This window comes from Euprymna scolopes, chromosome 4 (assembly GCF_053919585.1).
Source record: "Euprymna scolopes isolate OS-2025 chromosome 4, ASM5391958v1, whole genome shotgun sequence".
NCBI classification, from domain to species: Eukaryota; Metazoa; Mollusca; class Cephalopoda; order Sepiida; family Sepiolidae; genus Euprymna; species Euprymna scolopes.
Window position 1 is genome coordinate 94,488,452 of NC_136485.1, and position 21,401 is coordinate 94,509,852.

Below are 21,401 nucleotides of genomic sequence, written 5' to 3' on the forward strand. Positions count from 1 at the left end.
TTTTTTCTGCAAATGTCAATGACAGATGCATGAGCAATAGCTTTCTGATTACAATCAGGAAAGATGTGAGAGATAATGACTCCAATGCCATAGTCAGAAGCATCAGAAACTGACAATGTCCCAAGATGGATTGAAATATTTGAGAAGATATGAAATGAAGTTTTAATTTTGTCAAAAGCAGTTTTGTAATAATTCTTTTTCGTAGGTGGTTTAGAGGAGACCAGATGCGATGTAAATCTGTCAAAAATGAACTCTAGTGGCTTGTAAAACTAAGAAAAGAATGTAGTTTTGATGTATGTTGAATTTTGATAGCTGAAATATTGTCAACCTGTTTTATCAAAATAAATCCAAAATACTTTATCGATGTCTAGTAAAAATTTATGTTTTTCTCTATATACATGAAAAAAATAGTGTTGGATATGTTAAAATATTGAGATTTGCAAAGAATGCTGAGGCTCTTCTTATACTTGTGAACATGTCATCCATAGTCGACTGAAATATGGATGATGCTGTTTTGACTCGAAAAGGAAAAATCTAATCTACATAACCCTTTGTGAATTTTGATTGTAAGGAGCTCTTTGGAATCCTCATCAACTTCCAATTGCAAAACTGCGTCTAAAATATCTGTTTTTGTAAGAACAGATTCCTCCATTTAACTTGTCAAAAAGGTCGACAGTATGTGTAATGCATAATTTAGTCTTGTGAAATAATCAGCGCAGATGCAGACTTTAGCGTTTGCTTTTCTTGATCACTCCAACTTCTCTTAGGCAATTTAGTCCCTTTTTGATTATGTTAAGGGTTGAATAGCACAGCATTTGGGTGTAAATATTGGCTTGATATCTGCTTTCAACTTGAGAGTGGCTTTGAGCTCTGTGCAACATATCAGATCCTCTCAAAACATCACTGAACTTAAGCGTCTTGATATGACTTGAAGGGAAAAATATATTGAAAACCTGTTTCAGTGGAACAGTAAAGAGATCAAGTTCTTCAATCCAGTCTAAACTGATCAGATTTAGGTCTGCATCTGACACAGCATGTTCCAATGAATTTGTTTATCTTGAAAAGACAGAACAATTTAGCTCACCAGAGAGTCGAATGTCATTAGTAGATGTGCTCTGGACAGTATGCTTTGTTTTCAGTAAATCAGATTTTTTACCAATATGTTCCAAAAAAAGGGTGATATCAGATGTGTCAAATTGAAAATAAACTGAAATTTCGATTAAACTAACACTAATGTATTTTCTGTGGGATTTGAAATCGAATTTAATTTTCTCCACTGTTTTTTTTTTATAAGTTTGGTGAGCAGACAAAATGAGTTTGGTGATCAGGAAATTTGGTTTTTGGAGGCTGACAAAACTTGTCTTTATGGCCATATTTATGGCACGCCACCACTTTGTGTTTTTGAAATAAATATAAATAGATGATAAAATAATCTTATGATAAATATAAATAGATGATAAAATTATCTTACGATAAATATAAATAGATGATAAAATTATCTTACGATAAATATAAATAGATAAAATTATCTTACGATAAATATAAATAGATGATAAAATTGTCTGACGATAAATATAAATAGATGATAAAATTGTCTGACGATAAATATAAATAGATGATAAAATTATCTTACGATAAATATAAATAGATGATAAAATTGTCTGACGATAAATATAAATAGATGATAAAATTGTCTGACGATAAATATAAATAGATGATAAAATTATCTTACGATAAATATAAATAGATGATAAAATTGTCTGACGATAAATATAAATAGATGATAAAATTATCTTACGATAAATATAAATAGATGATAAAATTGTCTGACGATAAATATAAATAGATGATAAAATTGTCTGACGATAAATATAAATAGATGATAAAATTGTCTGACGATAAATATAAATAGATGATAAAATTGTCTGACGATAAATATAAATAGATGATAAAATTGTCTGACGATAAATATAAATAGATGATAAAATTGTCTGACGATAAATATAAATAGATGATAAAATTATCTTACGATAAATATAAATAGATGATAAAATTATCTGACGATAAATATAAATAGATGATAAAATTATCTGACGATAAATATAAATAGATGATAAAATTATCTTACGATAAATATAAATAGATGATAAAATTATCTTACGATAAATATAAATAGATGATAAAATTGTCTGACGATAAATATAAATAGATGATAAAATTATCTTACGATAAATATAAATAGATGATAAAATTATCTTACGATAAATATAAATAGATGATAAAATTGTCTGACGATAAATATAAGTAGATGATGAAATTGTCTGACGATAAATATAAATAGATGATAAAATTGTCTGACGATAAATATAAATAGATGATAAAATTGTCTGACGATAAATGTAAATAGATGATAAAATTGTCTGACGATAAATATAAATAGATGATAAAATTGTCTGACGATAAATATAAATAGATGATAAAATTGTCTGACGATAAATATAAATAGATGATAAAATTGTCTGACGATAAATATAAATAGATGATAAAATTATCTTACGATAAATATAAATAGATGATAAAATTATCTGACGATAAATATAAATAGATGATAAAATTATCTGACGATAAATATAAATAGATGATAAAATTATCTGACGATAAATATAAATAGATGATAAAATTATCTTACGATAAATATAAATAGATGATAAAATTGTCTGACGATAAATATAAATAGATGATAAAATTATCTTACGATAAATATAAATAGATGATAAAATTATCTTACGATAAATATAAATAGATGATAAAATTATCTTACGATAAATATAAATAGATGATAAAATTGTCTGACGATAAATATAAATAGATGATAAAATTGTCTGACGATAAATATAAATAGATGATAAAATTGTCTGACGATAAATATAAATAGATGATAAAATTGTCTGACGATAAATATAAATAGATGATAAAATTGTCTGACGATAAATATAAATAGATTATAAAATTGTCTGACGATAAATATAAATAGATGATAAAATATTCATTAAGTTAGTAGATGTAGAACAGTTGAGGTAGCAAGTTCAGTTCACAGTGGAAGGCTAATAAAAAAAAAATCTGTGAAAGTGATAAGAATAAACAAGAGAATAGTGAATAATGAATACCTGATTATAGGTTAGTTTGGAAGTCATTTTCTAAAAGCTGTCCAACAAATACCAGCATAGGTTAAAGCAAAGATGATGATAAACAAAGGAAAAGTAACTAATGTAGTAGAGTAATTAAAGAATAGTCAACAATTTTCAATAACCCAAAACGTGACTCATCCAACAACCAGTTGGTGTTTACTTAACTAATTTCATTGTCATTTTTAATTCAGCAATTGTGCCTTATAAAATAATGATAATCAACTTACACCAAATAACTTAGTGAAAATGGCAATATTTTTATCATAAACTGGCAAAGATTGACATGATAATTTTCCAGTGAGTGGGCATTAGATAAACTAGAAAAGGGATGGGGTGTGCGTACTAGGATTGGCATTTGAATGCATCTGTTGATGGTCAGTATGCGTACGAAAATAACTTAAATGAATTCTGTAAATAATGTATTTCGACTCCGGCAGTACAATTTCAGAGTAAACAATCAATTTTTCCTTTCATTTTAAATACTTATATATTAAAGTGACAATAAAATTTATTGTCATTTTCTAAGGAACTAATTTGAAATCATTCTGCCATTTTTTTTTTTTTTTTTTTTTTTTTTTTTTGCTAAAACTTTTTTTTTTTTTTACACAGAGATCACCACTTATCAAGGCCCGGAAGCCACTCAGGGATAAGGGTTATTGCAAGTACATTACGTTAGTGAGGAGATTTGATGAAGTGTTTACTTAAGGGGGCGGTTCATTAGGAATTTGTTAACATTAGACTTGAAGACATCCAAGTTGTAGTCCGGAGGGAAGCAGGCAGACGGAACAGACAGAACTAATTCCTCTTTGTGATCATTTAGATTTTTTGATTTTGTTTTAATAAAATGGCTTTTATTTTTGTCTTTTGACTTGAGTAACAATGCATATATTTTGTAGGTTTTTGTTTACTTTTATTTTCTATTTTGATTTCTGTTCATGATTAATGATTTTTACTTTCTATTTTGATTTCAGGATTACCTTGGTGAAACTCCCCTTCATAAGGCTGCTCGTACCGGAAGCATGGAGTGTGTTAGTTTACTCGTTTCCTATCAAGCAGACCTCAAGTAAGTTATTTTCTGATGACATTTCAAAAGAAAATCATTTATTTTATCATTACAAGTTTCTTCACTTTTTTTTTTAAAATCCATTTTTGCTTTATCAATTTGTGTCTGTACGTTCCAAATCTAAGTTGTTATAGATTATATATTAAAATATCAATGGATGATAAAACGCTTTGGATAATCAGATTTCAGAGGATTCTGCTAAAATCGTCATATTTTAAAAACCAAAGCACTTTAAGTCCTCAAAATACCACTGTTTTGTTCAGAAATTAATTTACTTCCAAATGAATTAATAATAATGTACATTATATATTTTAAGAGTTTTAAGCAAATAAAGTGATAAAAATGTGAAAGATGATTTTTTTTCCAAACTTATTCGTACATGTTCATTTGCAAAATAAGTTGCTAATCTATATCAATATTCTTGAAATTTTATAAGCAGTTAAAACACAAACTATTAGGTTAGGTTTTCTCACATGTTACTTTTATATATGATTTCTGAATCAATTTATTGATATATATATATAGCCATGTTATATATTTTCTTGAAGCACGTTTTTCGCTCTATCTATTCATTTTTTTGCAGGCTTTATGACAGCATGGAAAAAATTCAAATCTGCACAATTTTTTGGTCTAGTTCAAACTAGGCCAAAAAGCTGCCGAGACAGCTTGTGATATCAATGATGCGTTTGGCCCAGGAACCACTAATAAACATATGGCACAACCGTGGTTAAAGAAATTTGGCAATGTTGACGAGAGCCTTGAAGATGGTCACGGCCAGCCAACTGCGGTTGATAATGAGCATTGGAAAGCCTTAATTGAAGCTGATCGTCTTAAAACCACACGAGAAGTTGCTGTTGAACTCGAGGTTGACCATTCAACAGTCATTCGCCATTTAAAGCAAATAGGGATCAAAAATGTTTGATAAATGGGTGCTGCATGAATTGAACGATAATAAAAAAAAATCATTATTTTGAGGTGTCTTCTATGCTCCTCCTGCAAAACAAAAACAATCCATTTCTCGGGCGGATTGTGACCTGTGATGAGAAGTGAATCCTCTACGACAACTGTTGACATTCGGCACAGTGGTTGGATGCTGAAGAAGCTCCGCAACACTTTCCGAAACTGAAATTGCAACAACAAAAAAAGGTTATGGTGAATGTTTGGTCTGCAGCTGGTCTCATCCATCACAACTTCTTGAATCCGGGCGAAACGATTACGGCAGAGAAGTACTGCCGACAAATTGACGAAATACACCAGAAGCCCCAATGTATATACCCGAGATTGGTCAATATGAAGCAATTTTCTTTCATGACAACACTCACCTGCACGTTGCTCAATTGACCCTGCAGAAGCTCAATGAATTGGGATATGAGTCTGACTTATCCGCCATATTTATTGGACCTCTCGCCCACTGATTATCACTTTTTCAAGCATCTCGACAACTTCCTGCGCGAAAAATGCTTCAAAAGCCGAGATGATTCCGAATCAGCCTTCAATGACTTCATTGCTTCCAGAAGTCTAATGAGATAAATAAACTTGTTTCTCGTTGGCCAAAATGTGATATAGACATGGTTCTTATTTTAATAAAGTTTATTATGAAAGGAGTTATGATCTTTTGACATTGAACGTAAAAAAACATTATTTTTGCACCAACCTAATATAATCAGAAAGCTTTTTATTTATTTCTCCGACATTGAGGAAATTTTCTTCAAAATTTTGTAATTTGAAATTTTAAAGCAGCTTTTTATTAAATTAAAACGAAATATAAAATTTGCTGACTTATTTACCTGTTGACCATACACAAATATACATACATATATATTTCTTTATTTATACAGGCATTTTATTATTTAATAAATTGTATATAATAAAGTAGACATAATTTTTCCCCTCTGGACGAAACTTTCGTAGGTTAACAATAACAAATGGCACATAAAAAGTTATTATGTTTGCGTCATTAGCCATTACGTTATCTAGCTATGCTATTGTGTTATAGAGCTATAGAATGCAATTACATACACATTACTTCGTAATATTAAAACATTACTTTTATTCAGAGGAGTGCCATGATGATCATCGTTAACATACAAAGGAAGTAGCTAAAATTTCACCCTCTCTATATCAAGTCCTCTTACGACACCATTCTACACCAAGTGCATTTATACTTTTTGTTACTTTCCTGCCTGTTAGCCGTCATTAAATGAGTACAGATTTCCTACAAAAACGCATATTCTTATCTCTTACATCCGACACAAATAATGATTTCTCCCTTTTAAATATCCGGCGCCGCTGATTGGGGAGAAGTATTTATCGTACAATTCTAACATTCGGTTATTCAGCCATTATTCAGTTTCGGTTATTCAGCCATTAAATGAACAGTTCGAAACTAAATCATGACGTCATTTCTGTACATACACAAAATTCTTACGTTTTATTTGCATACCAACCGAGAGAGAGAGAATTTTTATTTACTTAAGCTACACCTACCAATTTAATAAAATTTGTTTGATTGTTTTATTGTGTAAATGGTTTTCTTGTGGAAAAAAAGTGGCGATTCTATTTAGCAAGTTCATTTGAAATAGAGCATAAATAGATCTGAAAATGGTGTTCTCTTGCCCCCCCCCCATCCACACGTTACTACTTATAAAAGAACATGCTTGTCCAAGTAGCGAGCTGTATCACCCGGCGTTGCCAGGTTGTATTTGATATAGTTGAATATTCTGTCCTCATACATAAGTACCTGATTTCCGGCAAAAATATAACTGTCAAAAAATTTCTGTAAGAAATTAAAAAAGAAAGTTTCATTTTCCAAGCATGTAAATAAATATTTTGATTCCGCCTATCCTAAAATATGTTTAAATATATTTAAAACCATGCAGATATTTGCATTTATTAATACGACATGATGGCAAAAATTTTTAAAAAATGCCTTACTACCATCAGCTAGAATCGAAACCAAAACATTTTGCGTTCCAGCTGCGTTCTCTACTGATGTTGGTACCGAGACAAAGATAATCTATCTATATATATATAAAAGCGAAAATGTGTGTATGTATGTTCGCTTTTTGTGTATGTCCAAGAAGGGCTTTTTTCAGAAGCGGTTCGTCAGCTTGCAACTTCTTAAAACTTTTTATATCACATAGTAATTATAATATCTCTGAGTTAACAATGGAGCTCGCCTGTCTATTTAATTTGCTCGACTTTGGGAAGATAAATATTCAACATTTGTTGCTCGCCGCATGTGGATTAGTCTTTTTTCCTATAATAAAAGCGACACTAATTCTGGCAGTATTTTCCGTCTATCGGCGGAAATGTCCAAAAGCAATCAGATTTGATCAATGTGGAAATATTTTCCTTATATCAAACAATTGCTATTCAAATTGGACAAGGGGAGCTGCCCCCCCCACCAACATCTTGGGGAAACAAAAATGAAAAAAGGTTTCCACAGTAAATGAAATACTATCCCGCAGTCAAAGTTGACCTCATTAAGTCATTAAAACGTGCACCTGCCAAATCTAAGTAATTAAATAAATTCAAATGTGTTTCTGTTAGTATCTCGCGGTGGGTCAATGGTTAAAGTCGCACACCTTTTTTTTTTCACACTTTAATTTCCAACTTCGCCTCAAGGGTTCGGGTTCGATCCTCATACTCACCTACCAAAACTTTTTTTTTTTTTTTTTTTCCCCTCTCGGAGTTTTGATTTACCCAAAACCACACACACCTTCAAACACCCGGGCAATGCCGGGGACCCCTTGCTAGTTAAATCTAAAGAAGAACTTTTGAAGTATTGAAGAAATTTATATGTGCAGAAAGAAGTATAAACATGTTGGCCAGTAGAACATTTCAACATGCCGATATGTATTCATTATTCATCAACCTAAACAAAGATTTTATGCGTTTTAAACCATCTTTGGTGTATAATTACTATTTCCTGTTAATTGCAGTGCTGTGCGACCAGTAGTTTAAGAGTTTGCCTATTAAATATTTACACAAACATATGTCTACTATATTATTTATATAGATTAGTTAAAAAAAATTCTATTTTGTATGAAAATGAACGTCTAATCTGAGTTATAAATGCATATAATTATTTGAATGCAGTAAATGTTTTAGGAAAATTTTCTAAAAAAAAACAAAAAAAAACACAGAACCATGAACGCGCATGTGAAAATTTGTAAGGAAATTTTATCAGAAAAATAAAAAATAATAAAAACGCAAGCATTGGAAAAATTTACATTTTTTGTTTGAAATTAATCTTTGTTCATCTAATCGATAAATGAATAACACACACACACACACACACACACACACACACACATAATTATTTTATTACCGTTTTATCTGCTTAGTTACACATGTTTCACGTATCAACAATCCAGCAACTTCGTCAGACTTTAACAGGAGTGGTTATTATGATTGGAAAAACGATATTAGAAGCAAAAAAGGTGGATTTCAATTCTGATTTGATAACATTTAAGATTTAATAATTAAACATCGAAAAGAGGTGAGGTGGGGTTTAAAAACTCCAGCCAGACATGGATCCCGAGTATAGGCAGTGGGGGGAGGGGAAGAGAGAGAGAGAGAGAGAGAGAAAATATATAGATATGTATTCGTATATTTGAGTTAACGTCCGAAATTCTTATGTCTTTGTAAATAAAGGAAAAACAACGTCTGAAATTCTTAGTACTTTAAAAATAAAAGAAAATACACGCATTTGGAAACGTAAGAATTTTTTGTACCTGTGCAGTGTATGAACCATGCTGAAATAATCACATTATTTAGAAACACATCCCCCCCCCCATCTAAATTCCACAATTTTCACCTTTTTTAAAAAATTTTCCTGTTAATATCATCGATTACAGACATAAGTTTCAGATTATAAAAAAATTTGAAAACGTTGGGGTTCAGTTTTCAATTATAACACTGTACTAAATTGAACACGAAATTTGTAGCCATGATGAAAAAAAAAATGGAAACTTTATGTGACTGGAAGTTAGGTGTTCCATTTTGGAGTAGTGGGCATTTCAAATATTTTTTTTGGCTTGGTAATTTCATTTGATAATGTAATTTCCAAGCGAGACAGGATTCTTTCAAGGGAGAGAGGATGGTTTCAAGCGAGACGACTACATAGATAGATAGATGAGGGAGAGAAAGGGGGGGGTAGATACATAAATGAAAGAGGGAAGAGGAAGGTAAAGAAATCTCCACGTTAAAAAATGACCCTGATGTCTACCTCTGTCCCATGGAGAGGCATTGTAAGAATGAAATCTTTCCTTTTTTTAACCCCTCTGTTATAACCTGTAACTTCTGGTCACATGCCATTTTTTTCATTGTTGCCACAAATTTCGTGCTCAACTTAGTACAACGTTATAATTGAAAACTGAGCCCCATGTGGAAGTTATAGAAAAATTTCTTTTCAATTTTTTTTTTATAATCTGAAACTTAAGTCTGTAATCGATGATATTAACAATCGATGATATTAACAGGAAAAAAGTTTTTAAAAAAAAAAAAGGTGAAAATTGTGGATTCTAGAGACTCTAGACAATTTTGCCAACGTTCGCCATTTTTTCTTCACAAATAGATGAATATCTTACTTTTTTAATCCTAAATTGTTAGGTGTAACACAAATTTTTGTTTAAAAAGTCTTTACAGTAAAGTTTTTTCTGAGGTCAACAGAATTTTTTTAAATTATTGATTTTAGAAAAAATGTAAAATTTGTTTCTGAAAATCGTTATTTGTTAAATGAAAAGTACAGGAAAAAGAAAATTTTCAAGAAAATTTAATTAATTTTTTTTTTTTTCTTTTACGGCTGTTCATTGCCGGTGGAAGAACTTTCAAGAGATGAGGATATTTTCTAAGAAACCTTTACTTCGGTTGACTGTTGGCCGGTCATTGACAGCAAAGAGGGAGGAGATGGAGTAGAGGAAATGGAAGGAAGCTCTCACACTGATTGAATGAAAAAAAAAAAAATAGTTTCAAATTCGCCAAAAAGTGCCAATGTGGCAAGACTGGAGTCTAGGTGGCAAAATAATCTCAAGCCCTCTATCAACGAAAAGAAACTAAATTCCTGTAGTCACCGTTACGTTAACGTGAAAACAATGTAAACAATTTTTTTTTTATAATTTTAAACAATGAATACCATCTTTAATGATAAACAATATTGATAAAAATAGAAAAATTAAATTATCAGAACATATGAAAAATTTAAGTTTAAACAATTAAATAGAACTTTATAATGTTAAGCAATGTAAGAAAATTGTTATTTTTAATTCAAAATTAAATCATGTGATTATTATTAAATCACATGGGTAGTTATAAGCGATACAAATTGATATTAAACACGCGTATTCTATTGCGATTTATTAATTTTCACGTGTATTCTCTTTCACAACTATGGCCACCACTTTTAATATAAAAAAAAATATATCATTTAATATTCGAAAAACTACTCATTTGCGGAAATTTAAATGTGATATTCGTTTTCAGCATACCAAAAACCTTTTAAAAGTCGTTATTTTAAAAGAAAATGTTAAGGTGGAAACCAAGTAAAAATTTACCGTTTAAAATTATAAAATGTTCAGTAGTTATGTATTTTATGTACAGTGCTGAAATAATAATGTCATTGTTTCGAAAGCCATTCTTAACATGGGGAAAGTGTTTTGTAACAATTCTGTGCTTCCACTTTAAAATTTAATAATAAAGAAAAGATATTGTGAAACTTGAATTTAACCTGAAAAAACTATTGTAAAATAGCGCGGTACCAAAAATATATGAACGTCAAACATTGTTTAAAATAAAAATAAAAAATACAGAAAGTTCTGTTTATATTGCTTTAAAATATGTTTATATTGTTGAAAACTTTTTAAAAATGTTTATATTGCTGAAACCTTTTTAAAATGGTTTAAAATTAAAAAAAAAAAAAGTTATGTATATATTGTTTAAAATAATTGTTTTCATATTGTCTATTTTAGAAAATGAAGTTCTGCTTATTTAAAAACTGTTAACTTCTGAAATACCGATATCAATGTTTAGAGGGTTCAAGATTATTTTGCCACGTGGTGTCATCAATCTTGCCGATAATGTCAGGCACGGAAATGAATTTATGCATTTTAGAAAAAGAAATGAAAACACCGGGGCAGACAATCTCATATTGTAAGAAGAAACTGTTATCAAAACAAATGAGGTGTAAGAATTGTAAACACGAATGATTTTTAAATCGAAGAGCGCCAAGCTCTTTAAATAAATAAATAAATAAATAAACAGAAAAAAATACTCCGGCGGAGGTGATGCGGCGCATCACCCAAATAATAAAAAGATCACATTAAAAAAAATCAAACAAACTTAATTTAACGTTTCAACATTTGAACAACGCTCGGCTTAAACCGATGATTGCCGATCACGTCCGATCTATGCTTGACGAGAAGCAAATCACTGTGAATCTGACACATGCGTATACAATGAAAATGTCAGCTATGGAGAATAAGCATTTTACATGTAAATTTGCCAATCTCTATACACAATATACATGTATGCAAACAAAGATATTACTCATTATAAACCATCCCTGGTGCATAAATATTATTACCTGAGAATGTCAGTATTATGTGACCAGTAGTTTGAGTGTACCTGTTAGATATTTACACACACATAGATGTACTGTTTTATTTTTATAAAGAAAAGTTAATGTTGGAGAAACATGTCCCCCCCCCCAATTAGTAAAGAAATTAAATAAAACTCTTGAGATTTAAAAATAATATCCGGAATTTCTTCTAAAATTAAAAATTTTCAAAAATATTCTGATACATCTATAATATAAATCTCACGTCTGTTTAAATGATTTTTTTTTTTTTTTTTACATTTTCACCCCAAACAAGGCACATTGCCACTTAAATGTAGGGGGCTACTATCAATGACATAATCTACAAGGGTACTATGTGGAGAGTTGGGCAGCAAGGTGTCGGTTCACATTACACTTGAACTTCTGCATGTCAGTACAAGTTGGCGACTCTCTTTTGAACCTTGTCTAGGAGTGAGAGACTAGTAGCAGATGCACCAGCCCAAATATGACAACAATACTCCATACATGGGCAAAAGGTGGCCTTATAGAGGTACAGGATACTTTCGGGCGTTAGTAGCTTTCTAGCACGGTAGAAAGAACCTACCTTCTTCACAGTGGTCCTGGCAATGCTCTCAATGTAATTGTTCCAACTCCTGTTTCCTGTGAACGTTAGGTCGAGGAGTTTAAAAGATGTACTTTCAGATAAAGAGTCCTTGGCCATTGCTATTTGTGGTAGAGAAGGTTTCTTGTAATTATTGAAGAAAACAAGTTTAGTCTTGGCAGCATTTTTGTCGCCATTCCACTACAGATTGGAGGTCATCCTCTATTGTTTCTACCATTTCTTTAAATATGTGTTTATTTGTTTTCCTGTTGTGTCTGTTATAGAGCGTGGTGTCATCAGCATATATACCCATCTCACAGACAATTTTGTCAGGGAGGTTATTTATCAATATTAGAAATAATAGAGGTCCAAGGATAGACCTTTGAGGCACTCCCGCATTTATATCATATTGTTTAGATGTACTACCATCAAGGACAACCTGGATTTTTTTCTTATCTAAGAAGGATTTAATTATGTTAAGTATTCTTCCAGTGATACTGTATGATCTGATTTTCCTAAGACCTTCATGCCATACTCTGTTAAAAGCCTTAGCTATGTCTAGAGCTACCGCTCTACCCTCCCCTGCTTTGTCCAGTGAATGATATAGATGTTCAAAGATTACAGTTAGGATGTCTGCTGTGGAACAGGCTTGTCTAAATCCGTGTTGTTGGTCGATCAGAAGTTTAGCATATGTAAGGTGATGGACTTGAGCTTGGTTAATTATGGACTCAAATATTTTGGCAAAAAGTGGGAGGAGGCTAATGGGGCGGTAATTTACTGGGTCAGTTCTTTCGCCAGAATTCTTGAAAACTGATACCACAGAAGCAGTTTTCCAGCAAGCAGGAAAGTAAGATTCATTAAGGCATTTGTTGTAAGGTTTGGAGAGAACTGGAGCTTCTTCAGCGGAGCACTTTTTTAATAACACAGCCGGGATGAGATCAGGTTCACATGCTTTTGAAGTGTAAAGATTTCTTATGATAGCATGCACCTAAGAAGGGGTGATTTTCAAATTGTCTAGTGTGGCGTCTGTCCGCAAAGGAAAGTTAGAGAGGGGTTGGTTAGCAGGGTTTAGTATGGAGTTGGAGGCAAACTGACTGGCAAGCATGTTAGCCTTCTCGGTTGCTGAGCAAACAACTTCATGATTGTTGAATAGTGGGGGAATTGTTGATTGCCCATTATTTACTATATATGTATTTACTATTTATGTTTGCTTAAAACTTTCGACAGAGGCGACAATATTTCATGAGATTGGTATCATTTTGAAGCTCAACCCTTCGGACGACAAATATCAAAAAATTGGCTAAAAACATTAACTCCTTCATCCTCAACTGGGCACTTTTCTACAAGGAGGGGTCGCTTTTTTCGCCAATATTTTCGGAAGTCATCCCCTCTGTTCAATTGTCTAGCCTTAATTTAAACCTACGTCACTTCTGGTTCAGTGATGGACGCAACAGCAAACACATCATGATTTTTTTTTCACGTTCCTTTCCTCCTTTGTGGTACATGTTCAAAAAAAAAGTGAACACACAAAATATTGAGAGTTGACATGTTGTATGTTAATATTGACAACTTTTGATAAGGGGTGGACTCACTTTTATTGCCAGGGATTTAGATTTTAATGGTTATATTTGGAGTTATTTTGACAGGAAAATAAATTTTAATGGTTATTTTGGAGTTATTTTGACAGGAAAATAAATTACCTCTGTTATCTATGCTTCAGACAGACTATTTTTCATTGTATCAAAAAATCATTTTTTCAGTATTGTCCCATGAAGAGATGTACATAAATATTTGAAGAAATGTAAGGAGTGTACTCACTTTTGTGATACACTGTGTGTGTGTGTGTGTGTATATATATATATATATATATATATATATATATATATATATATATATATATATATAGTAGCGTCCAAAAGTTAAGGAACGGTCGATCATTTTTTTTTTTAATGGCTCCTAACTTTATCTATGAAAAAGGAAAAAAAAAACTTTTGGTGAATTTTCTAATGTTTCATAATGGTAGTCGAATAAAAAAATTTTTTTTATTTTTGAGTTTGAATACAGTTTTTTACATATGAATAAATTTAATTAAATTACAGGCATCCAAAATTTAAGGAATACGGAAAATTAATACAAACTATAGCAATTTTAATAACAACTTAATAAATTGTCGACTCCGAATATTCAAAAAAACCTATCTATACAAAAAAAAAAACAGCTTGTTTGTGACCATTATGATGAAAAAAAAATTCCATAGGGGAGATTGCTAAAATATTGAAAAGGTCTAAAAGCATTATTTTTTGGGTTATTGAAAATAGAAAAAAGCGCCCTACCAGTCAGCCTTTCGCAGCTACCAAGTGCAAGTAACAAACTTCCATCGCTTTCTTCATGTATAAATTTCTATCGCTTCTTCATGTATAAATTTATGTAAATAAATTGCATTTCTTTCGCTGATATATAACAGTATATTCTCATCCTCATTATGCGACCTTTTGCCTTTTCAATTCCTCTACCATTAAATACATTCACCACCAACACACATGGGGACGGGGTCGTCTATCACACAGCAGACCATCCTGTCCCCAACAGATAAGTCAGTTCATTGTGCAACAGTTTAACCAGCTAATACTTAAAATTATAAAATTACCAAAATGCAAGATTTCACTTGCAACAAAATAAGCATATTTAATTTTTATTCTTAGTCTTATTATTTGAAAACATTTATTACAATGTAGAGATATTCATCATTTGGCTCGTAATGGAATTTTGGAGTCGTTATCAAAATCTGTTTTCCTTGATAACAAATTTAAAGAGAAAAAAAATATATATAAAGCAAATGTTACAGAAATGGAAGACTAAAAGAACGAGCACATAAGATAGACCCGAAATGTAATTAAAATGATTCAAATTTTATTAAGAAGATAAAGGTTATGGGTTGTTTTCCAAAACTAGGGTAAAAACCCTTGAGGAAACATGAAATCAAAACATTTAATATAAAAAAGAATAATTTGCAAATATAAAAAAAGGAACATACAAATAGAGGGTCTCTAATTGATGATGCCAGGTCACTCTAGGCCAAGAAGTACAGGCGTTCTACTTAACAAAAGGGAAAATGGGTCGAGTTCCACTCTGCTACCCAGACACCGCTTGGATTAAAAAATAAATTTCTGACACCCTCTAGCAGTTTAATATGAATACATTTTAAAAAAGGAGTTTGGTATATTTTCATAGCTAATGAAAAAAAAAGATTAATAATTAAAAATTTTTTAAAAATAAATAAAAAATAAAAATATTTTACCCCCCCCCCTTCCAATGTATACTAGAAAGTATGTCTGAAACTCAGAAAACATCTGAAGGCTATATAGGAAAATATACCAATTTATATTCAAAATACTAATGCTGATATAAAAAAAAAAAGGTGCTTATACAAGGAGGATACCATACTATTTTCAAGTTAAATTTAAGTTTTACTGTATATTTTTGTTTATTAAATTGTTAGGTGAAAGTACAGAATAGTTAGAAAACATCCTCCTCTCCCTATGTTGGGTTTCTAAATAACATTATTTTCGCATGGTATCTTCTTTGCATAAATATCAAACAAAATATTTGAAACTTTATAATTAAATATTTTTTCATATTTCTAGAGTGTGCCAGTTGATGATAAAAAAGATAAACAAATGAATACTTCTTTATTGTAAGTCAGTTTGAACATGTGTTTTCTTTTATGAATATCTTACAGGAGATTTTTTGTATGCATCATTAAATACGAAAAATCTTGTTATCGGTACTAGTCACCATTTCTATCAATGCTTATGTGAAAAGTGTTTTCTTTTCAATTTTTCTATTCTCTTCACATTTTAGGACAAAAAAATTAATATACAGTAAAACTCCGGAATACGACATTAAAAGTACAATATAATCACATAACATCATAAATAACACTGTAAAGTGCGACAAATACCGTAACCAGGGTCCAGAAAAATATTGCATTCCACATCGTAACCTGAAAAAAACGTTCTAGGCCACCGTATCCTGGGGTTCTACTGTATTAGCTATTAAATACCGTTGGAGCAAAGTTTTTATCTTGACTTGGCTTCAATTTTCAGGGGTTCTAATTTTTCTGATTCAGCTTTCGAGAAAACGACAAAAAAATTCACCACTGCTTATTGTTAGCCATTCTTTTTCAAAGAATTTTTTAAAATATTCTTTTTCTTTCCATAATCAGAAACTTATGTTTTCTAAATAATAAAAATAAAATAAAATAAAATAAAAGAATACTTCATTGTTGTAAGTTTTTGAACATAGACAAACATTTTGTGAATTTTTTGTGTCATGGCAAATAAAAAATCTCATGTTATTGGTGCTTGCCACCATTCCTATTGATGTGTACGTAAAGTGTTCAACTAATTCTCAAATTTTTTAACAAAAAAATGAATGCATTACCTAATACTGTTTGAACACTGTGTCTATCTTGACTTAGCTTTGTACTATAAAGCCTCAACTTTGAGATGTTCTTTTGACTGGAAAAATGCCCGTATTACATTCAAATTCCCTAATTTCATCCTTTTCTCTGATCGACTAAAAAACTGTGAAACATCATTGACTGTTAGAACTTGCATATCAAGTGTTAATGTGAAAAACTTTTAAACTTTTACCCGACCACATAGTTGTGAAAAGTCATTTTTTCTTTTTTTTTTTTTTTTTTTTACACAGTGGTCACCACTTATCAAGGTCCGGAAGCCACTCAGGGATAAGGGTTATTGCAAGTACATTACGTTAGTGAGGAGATTTGATGAAGTGTTTACTTAAGGGGGCGGTTCATTAGGAATTTGTTAACATTAGACTTGAAGACATCCAAGTTGTAGTCCAGAGGGAAGCAGGCCATCGGAACAGAGTTCCACAGGCGTGCAGTTCTAAGAAAGAAGCTTTGTTCATGAAATCCGCGTTTTGATTTAGGCACAGATATAGAGTGGGGGAAATTTTTCACAGTGGATTCAGCTAGACGGGTGTTTTTCGTGAAAGATTGGCGAGGGGGGACCAGGGATTGGAGTTCAGACGAGCACCTGCCATGAAAATAACGATAAAACAAGGATAGGCTCGCAACGTCTCTTCTGTGGGAGAGGGGTTGCAGGGTAGAGAAAAGGGCATCCCCCACTAAACCACGAAGTCTATTTTGTACTCTGTCAAGGCATGATAGGCTGTTTTTGGCAGCTCCTGCCCAGATATGGCAACAGTATTCCATCCTTGGCCGTACTTGGCTTTTATATAGATAGAGAATTGCATCAGTAGTGAGATATCTTCTGGTGCGGTAGAAGGATCCCACCATCTTTCCAGCGACCTTGGCAACAGACTTGATGTACGTGTTCCATTTCAGATCAGGAGTAAAGGTCAAACCCAGAAGCTTGTCAAAACACGGGACCTCACCCAGACGAGAGCCATCCATCACAATTGATGCCAGCTGGGGATCAGAGCATTGATGATGTAAGGATAGGAGTTTGGTTTTGGATGCATTAAAGGTAACTAGCCACATCTTCCCCCACTGAACCACGCGCTCGAGATCAGAGGAGAGAGAATCAGAGAGAACTTCGTCATTTACAGCCTTTGATATGTTGCCGTAGATGGTCGTGTCATCAGCATAGATGTCAACGAATGATTTAAGTATGTGTTTTGGGAGGTCAGGAAGAGAGTTGGGCCCAGGATTGACCCCTGAGGGACTCCAGCATTTATATTGCAGGCCTCCGATTTTTGTCCATCTACCACTACTCTTATGAGCCTATCGGAGAGAAATGATTTAATGATTGAGAAAACATTTCCAGTTATACCGTAGCTGGAAATCTTGTGAAGTAGGCCTTTATGGCATACCTTATAGAAGGCCTTTGATATGTAAAGAGCAATTGCTCTAGAAATGAAGCCTTTGTCAAGAGATTCGCTAATTCTATGAGATATAACCGTTAGCACGTCTGCTGTAGATCTAGCAGAACGGAAACTATATTGCATGTCACTAAGAAGGTTATTTCTGCTGAGATGATTGACCACTTCTCTATTTAATATGGATTCCAGCAACTTACTCATAACACAGAGAAGACTTATTGGTCTGTACTGAGAGGGAGATGACTTATCACCTGAATTCTTAAATACAGGGCAAACTGATGAGGTCTTCCAGGGGGTCGGAAAGCACTTCTCCTTAAGGCAGCGCTTAAATAGTTTCGTAAGTATGGGAGCAAGTGCTGGTTGAAGCTTTTTTAACACTATAATTAGGATGCCATCAGGGCCAGTTGCTTTACTGGAATCTAGGTTTTTTATTAGCTTGGCGACCTCATGCACGGATATTTGTATGTTACCTAGCTTGTTCTGTGTTATAGGAGGAAATATGGGGAGTTGATGGCCTTCATCGCATAGGGTAGAATTAGCTGCAAAGTTCTTTGCAAATAGTTTGGCCTTGTCTGACGCTGACGAGATGACCTCTGGTCCATTGATAATGGTTGGGATAGAACGCACACTTCTGTTCAGGATCCTATTTGTTATTTGCCAAAACTGGTGGGAACCAAGCCGCTGATCAGCTACCTTGGATTTAACAGACTGGGCATATAGCTCTCTTGCATTTTTTATTACTCTTTTACAGTGGTTGCTGGCAGTCCTGAAAGCAGGTTTAGTCTCAGTGCATCTAATACGTTGGTAGCTATGGAAAAAGTGATTTCTGTGCGCGATAGCAGCAGCACATTCTGGGGAGAACCATGGCTGGCTGTTAGGTTTTTGTTGGAATTTTTTAGATGGTATGAATTGGTCTATGCCTACAATTAACCATTCGGTCAGATCTGATACTATAGAGGACACTTCCTTTTTAAACATGGAGTGCAGAGGTAAATCAGATATGAATGTACGGAAGCTATCCCAGTCAGCCATAGAGTATCGGTATACAGTACGGTGGAGGGGTACGTCTGGGGGCTTCTTACATTTCGTTTTTATCTTAACTGATACGACGGAGTGGTCGGAGGATCCTAGAGGAGAATGAACGGTACATGAACATAGCTCAGGGGAAGTTGAGAGAAAAAGGTCTAAGAGGCTTGCATATTGATTGGGTGTATCGGGCACACGGGTGGGTTCGCGAACAATCTGAGTGAGGTCATAAGCAATGGCAAAATCATGACAAAACCTCCCCTCATCATCTGTCTTATTTGAATGGGTCAGCCATTCCACGTTATGGACGTTGAAGTCACCACAGATGTGGATGTTAGCCGAGGGATGTGAAGACAGTATGTGGTCTATTTTCTCAGATATGTTCTTAAAGATAATAACTCCGCTGTTGTGGGGCCTATAGAGGGCAAATATAAATGCAGTGGTGTTAGCAAGTGCACATATAGGGTAAATTAGGATCTTCTCTAGAGATATCCCTGCCACATGGGAAGCCATCCTTAATGTAGGCACATATTCCATGCCCATGGCGATCTTGGGAGTCAGATTTAGCTGTTAAATTGGAGTATCCATTAATTATGAACTCATCTAGGGAAGTGGTTGGCCCTATTCCAGTTTCACATAGAAATAATATATCCGGTTTCGTCTCCTGTAATTGGGTTTCAACCTCTGGAAGGTTGGAACGTAGACCCCTGATATTGGAGAAGGAGACCTGGTAGTAGGGGTCTACGCTGGAAGATGGGGTTCTAGGTTTAATCAAGTTTTTATTCTGGAGATAGTTCATGTTGAGGTTTTGGGATTTGTGGAATAGGTCGGCATACTTGGTTAGAGCAGTACAGAGAGGGAAAGTAAGAGAGAAAAAGACAGGAAAATTTTTTTTATTTGTAGCACACGAAAAGGTAAAGCCGTAACAATTACCCACTAGTATGGCATCAAGAAGCCCCACCAGAGACTACTGCATGGTCCAGATCCACTCACCAAATGGCAATACAGCAGTCCCAGTACTTTGCGCCTGCTGATAGGACAGCCTCCTTAGTGGTTAATCCAAGGCTCGGGTCCCTGACTATCAGGCGGATAACGTCAGCCCAGACAAAACGTTTACCTCCAGCACCCTTACTAGTGACATGGCAACAAGGACAGACAGAGACAGAAAAATATCCGACATCTCAGACTACTGGTCACCAAGTAGTACCGACCTTTAAGCAGCTTTTTCTTCACCCTTTGTCAGAAAAATCACTCATTGAATGAGGACTGAATGACAAAATAGGAGAAGCGAGAGTTACTGGAGCTGCCGATAACACATCCACTGTATTATCTACTCTCATCTACTGTTAGCAGACATGCCATGTTGACAATAGTGGGATTTAAATAGTGATTCCTTTGAATATATAAATAGCAAAACACATGAAAAAATTGAAATGACTTAAAATATTTCAATATTGGTATATATATATATATAGAGAGAGATAGAGAAAGAACTTGGTGAGCTAAGAAAAAATCTTTTTAAACTTTTAAAATCCAATTAAAATTAAGCAAGTTATGACTATTTTTCTGCCTCACACATTTGGATATTTTCCCCTCTTTAAAACCATGTGTTTCGTCACATTTTTTTACACTACTTTTTCAGTAAAAATGTTATATCTTTGTTAAAGCACAGGATTAAGCAATGAAATTTACCATATAAGTGTATTTTTGTGCTATGAATTAGAATATGCTACTGAAAATTTCCAGAAATTAATGGTTTCCAAATAATCTGCACATAAATATGCTGCAATTCCTTAAAAATGCCATGTATCCATTAAAAGAAAAGAAGCTTGAGAAATCAAAGTTGAATTGTAATGCATTTTATGTACAAAAAATTGAAATCTAAATCTAGGACTATTTAAAAATGAATATATTGCAATATTTCTTTGGTATTATTGTAGATTAATACCTTCTGTTAATCCCTCCCCCATCTGACCACCTCTGCAAAATATGTGATTTTACCTTTGTATGTGAACATCTTGAAAAGCTTTAATGAAAGATAAACAAATATTATTTTAGAATTTAATGTAAAATGATACCCCATTTTGAGCCATT

At 32.9% G+C, this 21,401-nt stretch overlaps 1 protein-coding gene across 1 annotated transcript in view; it reads left to right on the forward strand.

The window, feature by feature from the left end:
• The window catches only part of LOC145268924 (uncharacterized), a 156,935-nt gene that overhangs the window by 76,478 nt on the left and 59,056 nt on the right, over nucleotides 1-21,401 (forward strand). Inside the window, exon 3 of the mRNA XM_080124589.1 lies at nucleotides 4,160-4,251. Coding sequence (XP_079980715.1) covers nucleotides 4,160-4,251 — 92 coding nt within the window. The remainder of the gene's footprint in view (nucleotides 1-4,159; nucleotides 4,252-21,401) is intronic.